General features: G+C 47.1%; 1 protein-coding gene across 1 annotated transcript in view; it reads right to left on the bottom strand.

The window, feature by feature from the left end:
- GABRR1 (gamma-aminobutyric acid type A receptor subunit rho1) overlaps positions 1-19,586 on the bottom strand; it is a 38,516-nt gene that overhangs the window by 15,687 nt on the left and 3,243 nt on the right. The window contains exons 2-4 of the mRNA XM_082473981.1: positions 4,740-4,846; positions 3,208-3,275; positions 1,917-2,140 (exon numbers count right to left, since the gene is read on the bottom strand). Coding sequence (XP_082330107.1) covers positions 1,917-2,140; positions 3,208-3,275; positions 4,740-4,846 — 399 coding nt within the window. The remainder of the gene's footprint in view (positions 1-1,916; positions 2,141-3,207; positions 3,276-4,739; positions 4,847-19,586) is intronic.

Below are 19,586 nucleotides of genomic sequence, written 5' to 3'. Positions count from 1 at the left end.
CCCCAGCTCTCCCCCAAAACATCTCTCCCTCTCACAATCACTGACTCTCATATCTTGAAGTTGACTGGGAATTCAAGAGCCATGGAATTGGTTTTTTTCAAGCTACCTAGTGTTTTGGTCTGGTCCTCTGAATCCCTCCCTGGTGGTGATGTCAGATCGTGTTATTTTGTTGGTGGTTGTTGAGCTGAAGATGCCTTGGCAGCTGCCTCAAATGTGAGGGCTCCTGGGAGAATCAACCCAACATGGCTTGGGGAAGGGGTTGCACACCCTTGAGCCACCTGGGTACTAGTGTGAGAAGAGGTATTTCAGGCCCTGCAGAGGGATACCCCATAACCCTGCTCTGAGTCTGGTATCTAACTGCTTAGATTCCAAGCCAGCATGAGTAATGAAGGATTATTTTAAATATTCCTTTGGGAGATGGGGGTGGAAATTCAGCTTCGACACTGCCATCTCTGACTCTAAAGATACACTGCATCCATGCAGACACCCCCTACGTAGACACTGGTGTGTGGATTTAGCTTTACCAAAACCAAGTCTGTGAAACTGAAATGCACCATCAGCACAGCACAGAAGGAGTAAATCTCAGCCAGTAGCTGAGTCGCTTCTCTGTGAAGGCCTGCAGCTCATCTCCACACGCCCTCCCAGGGGGAGGCGGGCACCACAAGTTTCTTAAGTGGGCGTACAGGGAAAGCCCCACTGCATGTCTGTGCTTAAGGAAAGCTTCCCCAGGTCAGTGCTTGATGAGCAATTAAACATTTCTAAGGCTACTGCACAGCACAGGGAATAGAGCCAATATTTTCTAATAACTGTAAATGGAGTATAGGCTATCAAAATATTGAATCACTATGTTGTACACCTGAAACTAATGTAATATTGTAAATCAGCTATACTTTAATAAATAAATAAATAAAAGAAACATTTCTAAGGTATCTAAGCTTGTGAGAAGAGAAGATTTTTATTCTTTATGTTTTCAAAGTGATGCTCAAAGTACCATTTTAAATCATCAAGCGGCCCAGGGTCCCCATAGTTTCTCAAGGAGAACACCAGGGAGAAGGGACAAAAAACAAGCCTGTGCTGGCCAGACAAGGTAAACAAATTTTTTTCTAAACCAAAATTCCAAATTGGAAATTGGGAATCGGAGAAGTTGAAGGAGGCAGGTCTTTGAGAAGAATACGTTAGCTACTTCTCTGACCCGTACTAGAGAAATAAAACTTTCATTAAACGTTTGAAATTGAACTTGAATAGGGCATAAATCATAAGCATCAGCCTGAGAAATTTCCCCAAGTGTATTTGCAAGACGAAACAATTCTTTAAAATATTTACTCGAGGGCTTCCCTGTTGGCGCAGTGATTAAGAATCCGCCTGCTAATGCAGGGGACACGGGTTCGCGCCCTGCGCCGGGAAGATCCCACATGCCGCGAAGCAACTAAGCCCGTGCGCCACGATTACTGAGCCTGCGTGCTACAACTACTGAGCCCAATGAAGAGTAGCCCCCCTTCGCCACAGCTAGAGAGCCGACGCGCAGCAACGAAGACCCAACGCAGCCAAAGATAGATAGATAGATAGATAAATAAATAAATGTTTACTCATGTGTAGAGTTTGGTTTTCTTGATGTTGAAAAGTCGGCAGCTCCTGGAAAGTTAGAAGCTAAGCTGTCCAAAGCCAAAAAGCAGAATTCCCTGGCGGTCCATGGTTAGGACTCCACTTCGACTGCAGAGGCCACCCGTTCCCTCCCTGGTCGGGAACTAAAATCCCACAAGCCACGCGGCGTGGCCAAAAAAAAAAAAAGGTAAAAGCAAAACTGCTGTGGTGGGACCAGTGGTTCTTGGTTGACAAAAGTTTTCCCTTCCTCCCAGCTTCAGAAGTAAGAGGACTCCGAGGGAAAGAGGCCCCGAAGGAGGCGAGGAAGGGCTCACCTGAGGCTGTAGAGCACTTTGCCGTCGGGCTGGACCCTCAGCATCACGTTGTCCGTGGTGGTGTCGTGGATGAAGGAGCGCTTGGAGTGCACGAAAAACATGTCGGGGACCCAGATCTTCTTCACCAGCCGGCCGTCAAACGTCATGCTGAGGTTTTTGGTGCTCGGGAAGGACAGCCGCTCGTCCTTCCAGTAGTGCCGCAGGTAGAGGGTCATCGTGAAGTCCTGGGGGCCGAGGGCAGAGAGGGATACCCCCCCCCCACTGAACAGCTGGGTGATGGCAGGACCCCCTGTACCCCAGGCTGGGGAGGGAACTGAGCCCGGGAAGGCCTTGCTTCTAGTCCCTGGGGTTTGCTGCCGCAGGAGGCTCTCGAACCCTGCTTGGGGCCGGGGGGACTCAGCAAGAGGCTCTACAGAGGGGGGACCTGAGCCCCACTCCATCCTCTGGCACTCGCCTCCGCTCGGCGAAGGCTGCTACCGCCGGCAATGAGACCCGCAGCCTGAGGGCTCCCAGCCCACGCACAGGGCCAGCCCCAAGTGCCAGACAGTTCAAGCCTCTGGAAGCAGCCCTCAGCCAGGGAGTGGGGTTGGGGGAAGGGTTGGGAGACGGATAAGTAACCCAGCTCCCGGCCCCTCAGCTGGGACAACCCTGAGGTGAGTTCTTTGCTGACTCGGAGTAGCCCCGAGGGACCGAGTCTCACATAGACCTGGTTGGATGGCATGGACCTTTCTGCTTCCTTCCCTTCCCCTGTCCCCAGCCTCTTCTTGTGTTTCCTGGGATTGCCTGCAATAAACTGCTTGTGCTGGAATGCTTGTCTCAGGTCTGCTTCTCGGGGAACCCAAGCTAAGATAAGGCCCTAAAAAGTCCTGTAAGTCAAGGAGTTGTGGAATGTTCTATTTTTTATCTAAGCCCACTAAAAGGGAAAAACAAAGGAAACTTGCTTTTTCTGCATTTTCACAGCCAGACACAGAAGCCACAGCAGTAGCATATATCTGGCTCCTTGGACCCTGCTGTTTATGTTGGAGAGCCTTTGCCCGGAGAACAATTCCAGTGGCAAGACCCTGGACACTGGGGCAGGGAAGATCACATTTGTCATCTGGCTCTGTTTCATACCAATTGGGTAGCTTTGAGCAAGTGTCTCAACCTCCCTGAACTTCTGTAAAACGAGTGTGGGAATTCCCACCACCTGGGGAGTTATGAGCCTGGTGGATTCTGGTGTGTGGAGCTCCTGGCCCAGCATAGGCCCTGTGGGAATCTCCCTGTCTGCAGCTCTGGTTAGAGAAGCACTTACCATGTCGACCTCTGAGATGCTGTCCAAACTCTCCACCTGCACATCCACGCCAACAGGAATGGCCGGGCCTGGGGACAGGGCATGGCAAGAGCATTTATTCTTTTCACTTGAACTTTGTGAATGAGACAGGCGTAAGGAGCATTTCCCCTGGAACCTCCGTGTCTTGTCAGATTTGAAGGTTTGGTGTCCCACATGCCAGGATAACCAGAGATAAAAGGGTGGAGTCATGGGCTGGCTCCCTGGAATATTCCAACTCAGGTGAAAAAAAATGTTTTTGGTCTGAATCATCCAGGTGATTCTGAAACAATTAGGTTAATATAAAGCATCTGTCTTTGGTTCCACATGCTCATCTAAGGGGACGAGGAAGACCTAGATCAAAGTCAGGTCCCATCTAAGGAGTTACTCCTCAGCATGAGGTCACACATTTTATTTTTTTATATTTACCTCCTGGTTTTGTACCCTCTTTCATCTTGGAAGCCAATGTCTCTGGCCATAAGAAAGGCATTGCTTGGTAAATCAGTGCCCAAAGTCATATTCAAAACATTAGCCGAGCCCACAGATCTGCGTCTTTGCTACATGATGGAGTAGCTTCCATGGGGGACGAGATACACTGGGATGGATATGAAAACATTAGATTTGGGGGGGGGGTGTTTCTAGGCCATAAACACAATATTCAGAAAGAGAAAGAAAATATTATAAGGGAAGTAAATTGCTGCCTCTTTTCCTCCCTGCTTTCAGGCGTGTAGGGCAGGCATGGAACAGACTTAGATCATCACAGAGTAAAAAGGTGGGTTTGGATCCAACAGCAGCTGATTATGGACTAGACAGAGACTCCCTTCTAGAACCTGTTTATTCTTTAGGCAAAGGTGACTGGAAGAAATAAAAGGCATGAGAATGATTTCTGAAATAAATACTTTTTTTTTCCAGGGAAAAATCCCGTAAGGATGAAAACCCTATTTGACACTAAGAAAGCTGAAATCTGGCAGCTGCAGGCTAAGCTTCAGAGGGCTTTGGCATCCCTCAGCACTAAATCATTATTTTCTCTAACTATTTTCATTTAATTAAACCCAGCAGACCACACTCTGCCCTTGGATGTGGACCCAGAGTTCTGTCTGCCAGCTCCCAGACGAGAACAAATTTAGTCCAAGATCGTTCTTTCGGAGCATTTTCAGGAGGCAGCTTTGGGCTGCAGCTGCCCTGTCTTCCCGTTGCCGTCCTCACAGCCAGCTGCTGGGCTCCCCGATGCTGAGCCATCCTTGTCAGCAGTGGCCCGAGGACAGCTCGGCTGGGCGGGCCTGGCCACCAACCAGCAGCTGCCTCCCAAGAATGCGTTCAGCAGAGCCCAGGGCAGGCCGGCCAGGGCAGGTTCTCAGATGATGCTGGGCGCTCAGGGGCCTTGTCCACCAAGCACAACCAAGGCAGACCTGACTGCGGGGGGCAACGCTGAGCGGACCCTTGGCTTGATTTCTGCCCACAGACAGACAGAAGGACGTGTAGAAAGAAGACAAGCCCCCAGAGTGCATGTTTCATACCTCCAAAGCCAGGCCTCATGCTGAAATCGTGGTCATCTATCCTCAGGAGCTGTTCTGACTTTGTCAGTGGCGATTTGGTAATATCAGGGCTGCGTTTAAGAATTGGGCTGCAGAGGGGGAGAAAACAGGTTGATCACATAACCTAATTAAGCCAGATAAAACCCATTTGCATTCAGACCTGATCTTGACAAGTTTGATGGGATGTGTTATTTCTTCTTTAAAGCTGCTGGAAATCCTCTCTTCCTTTCTCCAGCTTTCTGGATAAATGAACTGACCCAGAAGGTCCAAGACAGGGGTTTAGGAGTGTGAATGAGGAGCTTTAAAAATACCAACATCCAGGCCCCAACTTAGAGGTGCTGATTTGGGTGGTCTGGGAATGGGGCCTGGTCATTGGTGTTTTTAAAAGCTTCTCAGCTGATTTTAATGTGTAACCAAGGCTGAGAACTGCTGGTCCTGGGCTTACTAATAAGTCTAACTCACCCAAAGCTCCTCGGCCATTTTGGGCAGGTTGGAGCTGGAGGGGAGAGGTGGCGGGTGTGGGCTGAGCCCAGCTCCCTTGGCCTCTGCTGGCCCATCGTGTGGAGGGAGCATGGACTTGCCCTTGGGTCAAATGCCAATCATCCTGGCTCCCTGGGAGGCAGTTTCTTGTGCTTCTGCTTCTGAATCGCATCTAGGGCCATTTTAATTTATTTTCACTTTTTCTAAATAGGCATTATATTTGCAGGGTTTGCCAATTTTTTAAAAAGGAAATACAGTGAAAAGTTGGCCTTTTACCTGTGCCTCCACCCATCCCATTCCCCCATCCTCTGGTACCTCTCTTATTGGTTTCTGGTCTATCTGTCCAGAGTATCTTGTAGGTACAAGTAAATACAAATATATATTCTTAGATCTCCTACTTTTTTCCACTTTCACTGAAATATAATTAACACATAACATTGTCTTAGTTTTAGGTGCACAACATGATGATTTGAGACATGCATATTTTGCGGTAAAATTATCACTGCAATAAATCTAGTGAACATCATCACCTTACATAGTCACAGATTTGTTTTTTCCTTGTGATGAGAAACTTTGAGCTACTCTCTTAGCAGCTTTCAAATATGCAATACAGTATTGCTAACTACGTCACCATGCTGTACATTACATCCTCAGGACTTATTTATCTTACAACTGGAAGCTTGTACCTTTTGATCCCCTTCACCCATTTCACCCACCCCCCATCCCCACCTGTGGCAACCACGTGTCTGTTCTCTTGTGTCTACAAGTTCGTTTTTTCAGATCCCACATAGAAGTGAGATCACACAGTATTTGTCATCCACGTTGTCACAAAGGGTCTCCTATTTTTATACACAAAGTTTACATATTATATAAACTCTTATACTTTTTCTTTCTTTCTTTCTTTATACATGACTTGGATTTTTTTCCCATAGCAAAGTGTCCTAAGCCTCGTATTCTGTTTCGCACTGCACAGTGTTCCATTGCACGGATGCACCATCGCTCACGCGCTCAGTCCTCTATTGGTGGACGTGTGAGTTGCTGCCAGTCTTTTGCTGTTACAATCAGTGCACGGCCTTCCTTTACCCATCATCGCCATCTCTAAAACCCACAGAAACAGTGAACTGCTCTCCTAGTTCCTCCTTGTCCCAACACCAGTGTGTGTGCTCTCCCGGGTGACACACACACGCACACTTCTTCCTTTCGATGCACATTTCCCACACTTTGGCCTGCATCAGCATCTCCTAGAGGGCTGGTTCAAACCTAGGTTCCTGGACCTCTCTTTGCCCCATAGCTTCTGATTTAGTAGGTCTGGGCTGAGGTCTAAGAATTTGCATCTCTGATGAGTTCCCAGTTGCTGCTGCTACCGGTGGTCAGCAGACAGTACTTTGAGAACCACGGCCCTGATGCATTCATCCTCAACACGCAGTTTCCTTCGTTATAACTGGCTCCGTCCACCTTTAAAGTCCTTTGCTATCTGCTTTCCTGAAGAAATTCCTTATCCTTTGGGGTGGGGGGAAAATATGTCTGGGAGACAGAAAAACAGAGCTCTGCCCTCCACTGACCTGCCTGCTCTGTGCCTATGGGCATCTTATTTCCCTGAGACTCGGTTTTCTCGCCTGATTCAAGGTGAAGCTCTGTGACCTGACCAGGGGTGTGAGGGGCCAATGAGATCATGCGTGTGCGTGTGCTTCTCAAACTCTAAGGTGGAACGCAAATGGGAGGAGCCATTGTCGTTTCTGAGCCAACAAGGAAGATTCCTCCTAAAGGAAGGAAATCATTGTGCTGGCAGCAAAGGCAGCGGCCCAGGGGAAGAACTGGAACTAGTGAATCAGGACGGAGCTACACTGCTGGTGGATGGAATGGAGGAAGCTGGGGTCCCCACTGCCGCCCACCTCCTCTCTCTCTCCCACTGGAGCCGGGAGCCCCCTCCCTTCTCCTCCTTTTCAGCTCCCCCTTCCTCTTGTCCCACCCTCTGCTTGCTGCCCCTTGGCCAGGGGTTGGGGTGCTGCTGAAAATCACTGCAGCTGAGGTGTGGGGAAGAGACCCCCTCAGGATGGTGTGTGTGCACCTCTGGCCAGTGTCTGCCTTACTTGAGGGCATCTTTGTGTGCTCCTGGTCTCTGTCTTTGAGGCTTACCATGAAAATTAAAAATAAAGGTGTTCTGGGGCTTCCCTGGTGGCACAGCGGTTGAGAATCTGCCTGCCAATGCAAGGGACATGGGTTCGAGCCCTGGTCTGGGAAGATCCCACATGCCGCGGAGCAACTAGGCCCTTGAGCCACAACTACTGAGCCTGCACGTCTGGAGCCTGTGCTTCGCAACAAGAGAGGCCGTGATAGTGAGAGGCCAGCGCACCGCGATGAAGAGTGGCCCCCACTTGCCGCAACTAGAGAAAGCCCTCGCACAGAAACGAAGACCCAACACAGCCAAAAATAAATTAATTAATTAATTAATAAAATATATATATATAAATATATTAAAAAAATAATAATAAAATAAAGGTGTTCTAGAGAGTCTAGGTACTCTAATCAACAAAGCATCCCTCACCCTCCAGATTTGCTTCAAATCTAACCAGAATAAAATGTGAAAGAAAAAAAAAAAAGAAACAACTATGAAGCTGCAATGCATTAATTTAGCTTTTTGATGAGCATTTTCGCAGGACCCACAGGAACAGGAACTGGAGGATTAATTACTCAGAAGGCCTGATTTGAAAAGGTCTGACCTAAACTATCTCCCCCGCTGAAACTGATGGCGTTCTTACCCTGGATCTACCATGAAGCTGTCAGTACGGAGAGGAACACGTTGCCAGGTGGACTGTATCTCTTGGGCATCCTTGCCGCCGGGCTTAGGGATGCAGCCAAATGGACACTGGCAGGAGATGAAACACAGGGTGTTTATTCCTCCTTCCCCCTCTGCTTTGCTGCCAGGGACTAGCAATGTCTGTGTTGCTCTGTGTTTACAGGTAATCGCAGTATCGTCGATAAGCCCCAACAACACAATTTACCCTTCAGGCCTATGGGCAGTCATGGCTTCCTCCTGTTCCTAGTGCTTGGAGGGCATCCACCTGCCCGGCTGCTTCCCTGAACCCTTCGCACAGCTCTGCGAGGGGTCCCTTTATTCAATTATTGGTTAAGCCCTTTTGAGTGCGGTGCTGTTTTCTGTCAGGACCAGACTGATGCCCAGGGACACGTCAGGGCTGATGCATGGGGATTATGTCATCCGTGGCAAAGTGGAGCAGGGACAGGTGTGCGGGAGCAGGTCCCAGGGGGCAGGGAAGGGCTAAGATTAGAGGGAGGGCGGCCTGTTGGGCTACGGGCAGATGGTCAGGAGGGGCAGGATGAGACCACAGGCCACCGAGGGCAGCGTCCTCTTCATCTTCAGCACTTTGCACAGTGCTGGGTCCCCGTGGACTGCCAGCACATGTTCGTGAATGAAGGAAGGGATTAGCCCCCTTGGACGGGCACCAGAAAAGAGAGCCAGGAGGGACCAAAAGAGGGGGTAGGAATGAAAATCAGGTTTGGCCCTGGTCTTACTGTGGCTTTGGGCCAGCCTGAAACAGAACTGGGCACCGACTAAAGGGAGGTTTGTCAAATTCTGAGATGTCACTGCCTTTGCCGTCATGAAGCTTAGATTCTAGCTCAGAAAAAACTGAGAAATAGGATGCTTAAAGTCTTTTTTTTTTTTGGCCTCACCACACGGCTTGCAGGATCTTAGTTCCCAGACCAGGAATTGAACCCCGGGCCATGGCAGTGAAAGTCCCAAGTCCTAACCACTTGACCTCCAGGGAACTCCCTTAAAGTCTTTTTTTTAGTGTTGTTGTTTAATATTTTAAAATAACTTTTTTTTCTGTTTACATGCCCATGTTAAAACTTTTTGAAAAATAGATTTAAGCGTAAAGGAGAGGATGAAAACCACTAAGAAATAACCTGTGCCATCCTGAGTCTATCCTTACACTCCTGAGAGAGACAGAAATACTGTAACTTGCTTCTAACTCAAGTTACAATACATCTTGAAATATTTTTCATGTCATCAGTATCTTTTCACCAGCCGAGGTATGATTATTAACCTTGAAATGAAGTGTGACACACATCAAATAATAGGAATAACTAACACTGCCTGAACACTCTGCCAGTTATCATGCTAACTATATTACATGTACTAACTTGGGTTAGTGTTCAGAACAACCCTGTGAGGTATGGTTGGCCACTGTCCCCATTTTTTACACGAGGAAACTAAGACACAGAGGGTTTGAATAACTTGTAAAAGTGAAGGAGCCAGGAGTCAAACCCAGAGGCTCTGGTTCCGAGGGTGAGAGGCAAGGTTGGCCACAGTGTCTCGATGGAAGACCCGGCTCCCATTGCCTGGAATTTGGGTTAGATGTGGAACACCCAAGCTTACCTTTCCCCTCACAGAGAAGCCAGCATGGACCTTGCAGAAAACTGGTGGCCACTCACTGATTAAACGAGTGCATTTACTGAATGAGTCCCTGGAAAGTTATGGAGGAATTGACATGTCCCAAGTTATGATGATACAGGATGACATTTGAGACAGCTTTTTAGAATGAACAGCGGGTGTACGTTTTTTGAACATCTATTGATATCTTTATTCTATCCTCTTGGAGAGAAGGAAAAGTTCTGACCTATGGTTCTTCTTCTTGATGTTTCCTTGCTGTAGTTCCTCATCAGTTTGTATGTGGATGATGTTTTCTCAAAACACTTCCCAGAGGTTAGATAAAACAGGGATGGGAGACTGTGAGAAGCAAGGGATCTGCCGGAAGTCTCATTCAGCCAATAGCAGAGCACTTGATAAGTTATACTTCACTTTGCTGATTATTTCACCTCTGAGAAGGTAGAGAACTTAAGTTTGACAAGGAAGCAAGAACTAGCTAATGAACCATATGACCCAGCAATTCCACCCCTGGGCATATATCCAAAAAAACAAAAAAAATTAATTCAAAAAGATACATGCACCTCATTGGTCATAGCAGCATTATTTACAATTGCCAAGATATGGAAGCAACCTAAGTGTCTATCAACAGATGAATGGATAAAGAAGATGTGGTCTATATATACAACAGAATATTACTCAGCCATAAAAAAAGAATGAAATAATGCCATTTGCAGTGACATGGATGGACTTGGAGGGCATTATACGTAGTAAAATAAGTCAGACAGAGAAAGAAAAATACTGTATATCACTTATATGTGGAATCTAAAAAATAAAACAAACTAGTAAATATAACAAAAAAGAAACAGACTCACAGATATAGAGAACAAATTAGTGGTTACCAGGGAGGAGAGGGAAGGGAGGAGGGGCAAGATAGGGGTAGGGGATTAAGATGTACAAACTACTACGTATAAAATAAATAAGCTACAAGGATGTATTGTATAACACAGGGACTATAGCCAATATTTTACAATAACTATAAATTGGGTATAACCTTTAAAAATTGTGAACCACTATATTGTACACCTGTAACTTATTTAATATTGTACCTCAACTACACTTCAATTTTTAAAAATCCAGACACAAAAAAAAGAAGAAAGAACGAACTTGCTAATGAATTGTTCTTGCTTTCTTGGCATATGAATAGCCAAGGAGAGAAATCCTGAATGTGGTTCAAATCACCTGGATGTCATCCTCCTTCACACCCCCATCCAGGGCCATGGAGAGCAGTGGGGCTTGTGCAGCCCTAGCTGCACTGCTGGGAGGTGGATCTGTCCACAGGGCTGCCCTCCTGGACAGGCCAGCCTTGCCCATTCCAGGCACTCAGCCAGTCCTGGCTGAACCTCCTCCTCACAGTCTCTCTCAGCATCCTGGCCTCTCCATTCCCACTCCCTCTGCCCATCATCTCTCCCATGGGAGGCAGCAGACTTCCTCGCCTCTGGTCTCACCCTACTCTAATCCAACCATCACACCAACAGCATGGTACGGAAATCACAATCATGCCACTTCCCCTCTTAAAACCCTTCACCCTCAAAGTGAAATCTATAGAACTTAGGCATACAAGGCCCATAATAAGCCTCCTGCCCACCTCCCCAGCTGCAGCTCCCGCTCTGCCCCCCTCTTCTTGCAGCTGCCAATTATACACCCCATGCCTTTGCTCCTGCTGTCCCATCTATCTGGAAGGTCCTTTCCATTAGTTTTCCTACCCTTTCTTACCCAGACGACGCCTTGCACACCCAGATCCATATCACCTCCTCCGGGAAGAATTCCTGGGCTTCCCTCCTTCTCACTGAAGTCAATACCTTCATTAGAATGTGCTCCATCCTGCACAGCGGGGGCTTTCTGATCATCCCACCCACTCCCCTGTGCACTCTATGTCGGAGGGACTCTATCTCATACATCCCTGTGGCCCCAGCTCCTAACGGTTTGCAGAGCTCAGACTTTACTAAGATATATACAAAATATGGAAGGAGAAACACAAACCCACAGGTGCATTCCAAAGAGATGAATGGGTCCATAAGCAATGTGCCAAGAAGACCAAGGTGTAAACGAGGCAAGGCTCAAGAAAGGTGCTAAAGACAAGCAGAATTCTTTAAAGTTGGATTCTGAACCAGGACAGTCAGTAGAAGGAAGTACTGCTTGGAGAAGATGGAACAATGTGAACAATTATGATAAGGCCGTAATTCTGCTAACAGATCCAATTTTACTTTGATATTCTCCATCAGAGAGAATGGTCTTCAAATTGGGAAGGGAAGAGTGAAAAGAATTAGTTGCTGACCATCGTGGTGAAAATGATACCCTGAGATAATCTCACTCAGTGTTTCTCAGCCTTGATCACACATTGGGTTCACTTGAGAGACTTAAAAACTCCCAGGCCACACCCCAGACCAAAGGTGGGACCCAGCCATCAACAGCTTTCAGACCTCCTCAGCCAACATAGAGAACAACTGCTCTAGCTTTTTTAATGGAACTCAAGCCTACAGACCCAGATGAATTACAGCTCAAGAAACTTAAGGATCCTGCAGCAGAGAAAACCTGGAAAATAGGAGAGAAGCCAGAAAACTGGAGATAGAAGGACACTTTCTTGAGATTCACGAAGAAGAAAAAAAGAGTATCGTGGAAACTGCTGAGGTTAAGCTCCAGATTGATTCCTGGCCATGCTCTAGAACTTTGATTACAAAGACGACTTAGGAACATGATTGGTCCCATCATGTCAATAGCATGTGAGTTCAGTGTGAGTTCAGACAGGGCAAGACACCCTAAAGTGGTCTCCTTTCCCTGGGCAGGGCCTCCATGTTGGCAAATCAGGGAACATCACTGGGTGATGTGTAGAGTATGACTGTCCTCAAAGCAAAGACGAGCTCTGCGGGTCTCCTGGTGGATGAGGGTCTGCACTGGCGTTTCTGATCTGCATCCACCACAGGATGGCATAAATGAGGCCCAGCATCTTTATGGGTTTTCAAGCTTTACCGCCAAAGTTCTTTGACATGCATTGGCCCACACGATCCTTACCATAACCCTGAGGTGATAGACATAATTGAGTCCACTCTACAGAAGGGGCAGACTTGAAGATATCCAGCGACTTGTCCAAAGTCACGGTGTGAGAATGTGGCAGTGGCAGGTCCCAAAGCCAGGCACTCTTACAGTTTGAGCCTGACTTCCCACCATGGTCCATCTGGCTTGGGAGCTTTGGTGATGGATTCTTGGGGTTGCCCATAATTGTTTGTGCCCAAGCCAAAACTTCGAAGGAAATCCTCACGGACACACATCCAGGGCTCCATCTTACCTTATGGGAACAAAATTCGGGGCTATGATGGTAAGCAGGGTTAGGGGTTGGGAATGGGCCACTGTGGGGGTTGTTTTATTTCGGTGGCCAGGAAACACATCCCTGAGAGGGTGACAACCTAGCAGAGGCCTGAGGGAGGTGAGAGAACGACCTGCCGATTCTGGAAAAGAGTGTTGCAGGCAGAGGCACAGCAGGGACAAAGGCCATGAGACGGGACTTGCTCGGCGTGGCCGAGCTGGTTGGACAGCAGAAGGGAGACGAGACCCACGCCAGACCAGCTGCACTCCCTCTGCCGCTGAGCTAAGGTTGAACATGGGCTAGTGTCTTGGTTTTCCACCCAAGTGATGCTTCTGTGACGTTTGCACGCCCTGCTCTTCTGCCCAGGTCTTTGAGACAGTGACCTGTCGCGGCAGGGAGGGCACTGGGCAGTTAGGGGGCTGGCACACTGCCGGGAGCCCTGGCTTTTCTGACTGATGAGAGAACACGGCACGTTCCTCCTCTCTCCAAGTCTGTTTCCTCTGCCATGAAATAAGGGATTGGGCCACAGGGCAGCTTTGAGACCTTTCAAGTCTATTCCAGAAGCATCATCCCTCAGACGTTAGAGGTACTTTACAGCTCTAGTCCTATTGGCAGACGGCGATGTGGAAAGGGCCAGTCCACTGTCAGAGCCCTACAAAGACAGTTTTGTGTTCCCCAGGACCCGCCAGCATGGGGTGTGTGTGTGTGCATTTAATTTTTATTTATTGTATTTATTTATGTTATCATAATGTTATTTACATTGCATTTCTTGAATTGCTATAGAGGCTGTGCATTCGTCCACATCATGAGTCAGTATTGTGTATTTTCCCTCAAGTATAAATAGTTTATTTCCTTTGATTCCTCACTAAGTGGATTTTGGGGTAACCAATAATCTCTGTTTCAAAACACTGCCTCTAAGAAGGTGTGACAGGTAATTTTAGGTGTCAACTTGGTTAGGCTATGGTACCAGTTTTTAGTTAAATGCCAGCCTAGATGTTGCTGTGAAGCTATTCTTAAGATGTGATTAACATTTAAATCAGTAGCCTTTAAATAAAGCAGACTACCCTTCATAATGTGGGTAGGTCTCATCTAATCAACTGAAGACCTTAGGAGAAGGTGAAAGGTATGGAACTCATCCATACACACACACACACACACACACACACACACACACACACACATTACACTATATATATGTTACATAATACACATATGTGTGGGTAAGATAGATAGATAGAGAGAGAGAGAGAGAGAGCGAGAGAGAGAGAGATAAATAGGTATTACATATATCCTATTGGTTCTACTTCTCTGGAGAACCCTCACTAATCCAGAGTGTGACTATTCCTTGACACCTGAAGTCTGCATACCCGTGGGAGACCTGAGTCACCTGGACCCAAAAGGCTGTGTCTGGTGTGGGTGGGACCAGCCCAGCTTGGATGTGGCTTCTGTGTTATCTTGGGTTCCTCTGATCAAGCCTTCTTCTTGCCACCATGACAGACCCAGGTTCCCATCGACCTGATGGGTCCTCAACTCACAGACCTGGCCTGCTATGGGCCTCCCAGGGAGACAAGAGGGCACAGCAGGAGCATGTTTGTCCACCTGCTTTTCAGGTAAAAATCTCGACCTAGATCATCCCTTTTTCCTTGTACGTATGTCTGAACATAAATTCTCTGTGCCTTCCCATTCAAAGACACTGCGTTACTTTTTTTTTTTTAGTTTAAAGCTCTGAATTTTCCCCACCTATTCTCTTTATCAGAATTCTCAGGTTGTATTTTTCCCATACATTATAGAACATTCTACTTTCTAACTTGCAGATCAATATCTGTCCCTAATACCAACACCACCTGCTTTATGAGCAACCTTTGTTTTGTGATCATATCCTATTCACAACGTACCTATATGGCTTTGAACATTTTAGACTCGCAATAAATGTCTTATGAGTGGAATTCCCATCACTAATTAAATACACCAGCTGTTAAACAAAACAACACAAAGCGTATGTACATCAAGGAGCCTGCGATGCATTTGGGAATGAGAAGTCGCTGGGTGACTTCTCAGCCTAGTGACCTCCCGCCCTCTCACCCGAGGAATGGGGAGGAGACCAGGCCTAGAACAGGGGTCACAGATCCCAATGTCACAGAAATCACAAGTTACAATCACTTGTTGGAAGTTAGATTTCTGTAACGAGGCTGCTCGTGGTATTGGAAGGGCCACTGATTTGGCACCATTCAGACTTCAGTTTGAATCCCAGGGTGGCCACCAATTAGCTGTTAACCTTGCGTGGGTTACTTGATCTGTTTCCCAGTTTCCCATAAAATGGGGGAATAATACTAACCTTAGGGGATCGCTGTAAGGATTAAACAAGAAAATGTTAGCCAGAACCACGTGGAATGGCTGATATTCCACTGTTTTTGAAGTATCAAAACGTTCTCATATGGTTCAACCCGACTTTCACATCCATGAATAGAACTTCCTCTTCTCATTTTATGGTGGTCAGAGGAGGGCACAGGAAGTAGAGAAACAGGGGATGCGGAACTCTGAGGGTACGCGGGGTGGCATGAGTTCCATACCTTTCTGGGCCTTTCTCGCCTCATCTTTAAAAGGAGGGGATTTCTAAAGTCTTTGATATTCTGACATTCCGTAAAAATTATTGGATTAAGGTCTGTCACCCCCACTAAACTGTCAGCACGTCACGGGAAGGAGTGAGGTGCACTTTCCTCACCATTGCCTCCAGCGCCTGGGGCAGTGTGGTCAATACATATTTGTTGAATGAATGAATGACTGAAGGAATGAGTGAGTGAAGTACAGGAATAGCAAGGGTTAGGAGTCACTCATTTATTCATGCCCAACATTTCTTGAGCATCTACTATCTACCAGATATTGTACTTGAACCTGGGGAGACAAGAATAAATGTGCTGGTTGAGCCCTTGTTCTGAACTGAATTGTGCCCCTCCCCAATTCATAGAGTCCCCTAACCCTTCGTGTGACTGTATTTGGAGATAGGGCCTTTAGGGAGGTACTTAAGGTTAAATGAGATCATGAGGGTGGGCCCCAGACCCAGTAGGACTGGTGTCCTCATAAGGAGAGGAAGAGACACCTGGAACCTCCCGCCTACCCCACTCCCCATTGGCGAGCACAGAGGAAGGGCCATGTGAGAAGGAGGCATCTACAAGGCAGGAAGAGAGTCCCTACCAGAAATCGAATTTGCCAGCATCTTGATCATGGCCTTCTAGCCTCCAGGACTATGAGAAAATGAATGTCTGTTGTTGAAGCCACCCAGGCTGTGGTGTTTTGTTATGGCTGCCTGAGCAGACAGCCCTCAAGGGGCTCACAGTCTAGAAGCTGAGACAGATGAAGAAAAGTGATAATACTGAATGATTAGTCCTCTGAGATAGGACCGATCAGGGGCCGTGGAATTTCGGAAGAAAGTTCCTTGAGACTTGAGAGGCAGGGGTAGGAGAGGGCCAAGGAAGGCTGCTCAGAGAAGGTGGCATCTGTGCTAAATATTAGAGGAGGAAAAGACTTGAGCCAGAGGAAGTGGGAAGAGACGGGTGTCACAAGCATGGGAGCAGCCCAGCAGAGGCTCAGGAAGCCATCAGTATGAGGGGCAGCTCATACCAGATGAGAGAGAAGCACAAAGTGGAGACTCAAAGTTCCAGCAAACTCTCTGGAGAATGAAGGGATGCGATGAAGAGAGAACACTAGTAACTTAAGAGAAAATCACATTCCATGGTGTTTAGGGCAATCAGAGAGACGCTGTCCATAAGCCAGAGGCTTGTGCTTTGTCAGGACAGGATGTGACAGCAGTGCCTTGTGCGTGATCACTGCCTCCCTCCTAGCCTTTGCCCTTCATCACCTGAACCCGCTCGTCTCCCATCGCCTGGAAGCTCTTGCCTGTCTCTCCCTCTCACCTTCTCTAGTCTCAGTCTCCCAGTTCACAGCCAGGTTTCTTGTTAAGAGTGAACCACATTCACTCCGTTTTCTCTTCTCAACACACCACCACCTGTCTCTTCTCGCTGAGGTTGTTAATGGCTCTTCGCACCGTATCTCTTGGCCCGCTCACATCTTGGCCCTCTACCTAACTGATTTTTGACTCTGGTGGGATCTGACCCTGTTGATCGCTCCCTCCTTCTGGAAACCCTTGACACAGCACTGGAACACTTCTCTGGTCTGTAAGCCTCTTGCGGGCAGAGCCTGCATCTGATTCAGTCATTGACGAGGCACCCATTGCCCAGGGCAGTGCCCGCCCTGTAACGAGCAACTGATAACTGTCCCAAAGATGCTCCCTTCGCCTCCTTGATACCTCTCTATTCCAGTGCTACATCGATTTCTCTGGTCCCTCATTTTCAGCTTCCTTCACCGAGTCCTCTTCCTCCATCCTCTCCTTAAATGTTGTTCGTCCCCAAGGCTCTGTCCTTTGTCCTGCTCTTATTTTATGCTACACACTGCCTTTGGGTCACCTCATCCACCACCACCTAGGAGGACTCTCTTTACAACTACATCTCCAGGCCCGAATTCCCTCCCGAGCTGCGGACCTGTAGGCCTTCCTGTCAACTGGACAACCATCTCCTGGTATCTTGCAGGCACGTCCAGGTCCACATGCTCATACTGAACTCATCATCTTTTCCCCCAAACGTGCTTCTCTTCCTGCTCTCCCTTCCCTGGTACCGCCCTCTACCCAGTTATACCATCCAAATACCTGCTAGACTTTCACCCAATCTAATTCTGACAATTCTACCTCCTTAAAGCTCTCGTCCATCTTCCCCATCTCTGTTCATTTCATCCTACTCATATTATCCTACTTCTGGCTCTCACCATCTCTCATCTGGTCTAAAGCAGACACTCTGGGTGACCTTCTCTGTCCCCCCTGTAGCACTTTTCCCATCCTCCTGCCATCCTGCCACCAGTGTCATCTCTCCAAAATGGAAATCAGCTGAAACTATTAGATCCTCTCTACCTTCAGAGTAAATTTGAATTCTTTAGCAAGACAAAGCAATATGATAATGGTACTTTGTTTCTGATGGGATCAGTTTACCCTCCTAGAGCTTGAGCCAGCATTTGTCCAGGGGCCTGTGGTATAGACAGGCTAGATCTTTATTTATTTATTTTTTTCTGGCCACACAGTGTGGCCTGCAGGATCTTAGTTCCCCAACCAGGGATCAAACCCATGCCCCCCTACATTGGGAGCACGGAGTCTTAACCACTGGACTGCCAGGGAAGTCCCTAGATCTTCATTCTTCCAGGGAGGAGGGAGAGACCATAGGTATTGATTCGTTCTAGAAACATTGCCCAGGCATTCTGATCTTTACCGAGAGTCAGTCAAGTAAGGCACAAAATGTAAGGAGGCACTTCCTCTCAGGTTGTGCAAGGGCCTCCTTACATTTTGCATCGTAGTCACCTTACTTGCCTCACCCCCATTGTGTGCATGAGTTCACCTTGCTTCCTATGTTATTATTATGACCCATGAAACGGAGCCTGGATACAAATTACCAGCAGCTTATGAGTTTAGAGTCTGGCTGAAATTAAGCGAGCCTTTAAAAGTTGAGGCTACATAAAAACAAAAACCTGGCTGGGTTCACCATTCTGGAAAGCAATTCTGCCAGTTATACTGGAGCTTTCAATGTTCTTCTGCCATTTGACCCAGTACACTTCCAGGAGTCTATCTTAACTAAATAATCGTGTATGTAGACAACTACCCTTATGTACAAAGATATTCATACAGAATATTTATAATAACAAAGAGAAAGCAATTAAATGTCCACAAATAGAGGAAGATGCTTAAATGGTGGTAATTATACACTATTATGCATTATAGTGTGGCCATTCAAATGATAATTCTATAGACTTCAAAAAAGTAAATAAGCAGACAAAATCATTGTATTAAATACAATGAGGTTACAAAACTATATGCATAGAATAATCCCAGACTAGTAAATATTCAATATATGCTTAGAGAAAAAAAAGACTGGAAGAAAATACACAAAAATGTTAACAAGGTTACTTCTAGGTTTGGGGATTATGGGTGATTTCTGTGTGATGAAAAAATTTTTGTTCCTATGGTTTTTAAAATAATGGTCATATACGGCTTTCATAATTTAAAAAAAGTGAAAGTTCTTTTAAGTAATTTTTTTAAATTAATTAATTATTTATTTATTTATGGCTGTGTTGGGTCTTCGTTTCTGTGAGAGGGCTTTCTCCAGTTGTGGCAAGGGGGGGCCACTCTTCATCGCGGTGCGCGGGCCTCTCACTATTGCGGCCTCTCTTGTTGCGGAGCACAGGCTCCGGACGCGCAGGCTCAGTAGTTGTGGCTCACGGGCCCAGCTGCTCCGCGGCATGTGGGATCTTCCTGGACCAGGGTTCGAACCCGTGTCCCCTGCATTGGCAGGCGGATTCTTAACCACTGCGCCACCAGGGAAGCCCTTAAGTAATTTTTAAAAGAAAATCTATTTCAGTCTCTAGACGTCTCTTCCTCAATGGTATTTACTAATAGGTCGCCCCTCCAGCTCTGGCTTGGGAGGGAGGCTGAGAAGTTTTTGGCGACAACCCATAGGATTTGTTGCTGTCGTTGTTTTTAATCCTCGAGAGCGCATTTGGTTCAGAT

This window comes from Balaenoptera physalus (assembly GCF_965194825.1).
Source record: "Balaenoptera physalus genome assembly, chromosome: 9".
NCBI classification, from domain to species: Eukaryota; Metazoa; Chordata; class Mammalia; order Artiodactyla; family Balaenopteridae; genus Balaenoptera; species Balaenoptera physalus.
The sequence above is the reverse complement of the archived record's forward strand: the minus strand, read 5'-3'. Positions and strand labels throughout refer to the sequence as shown.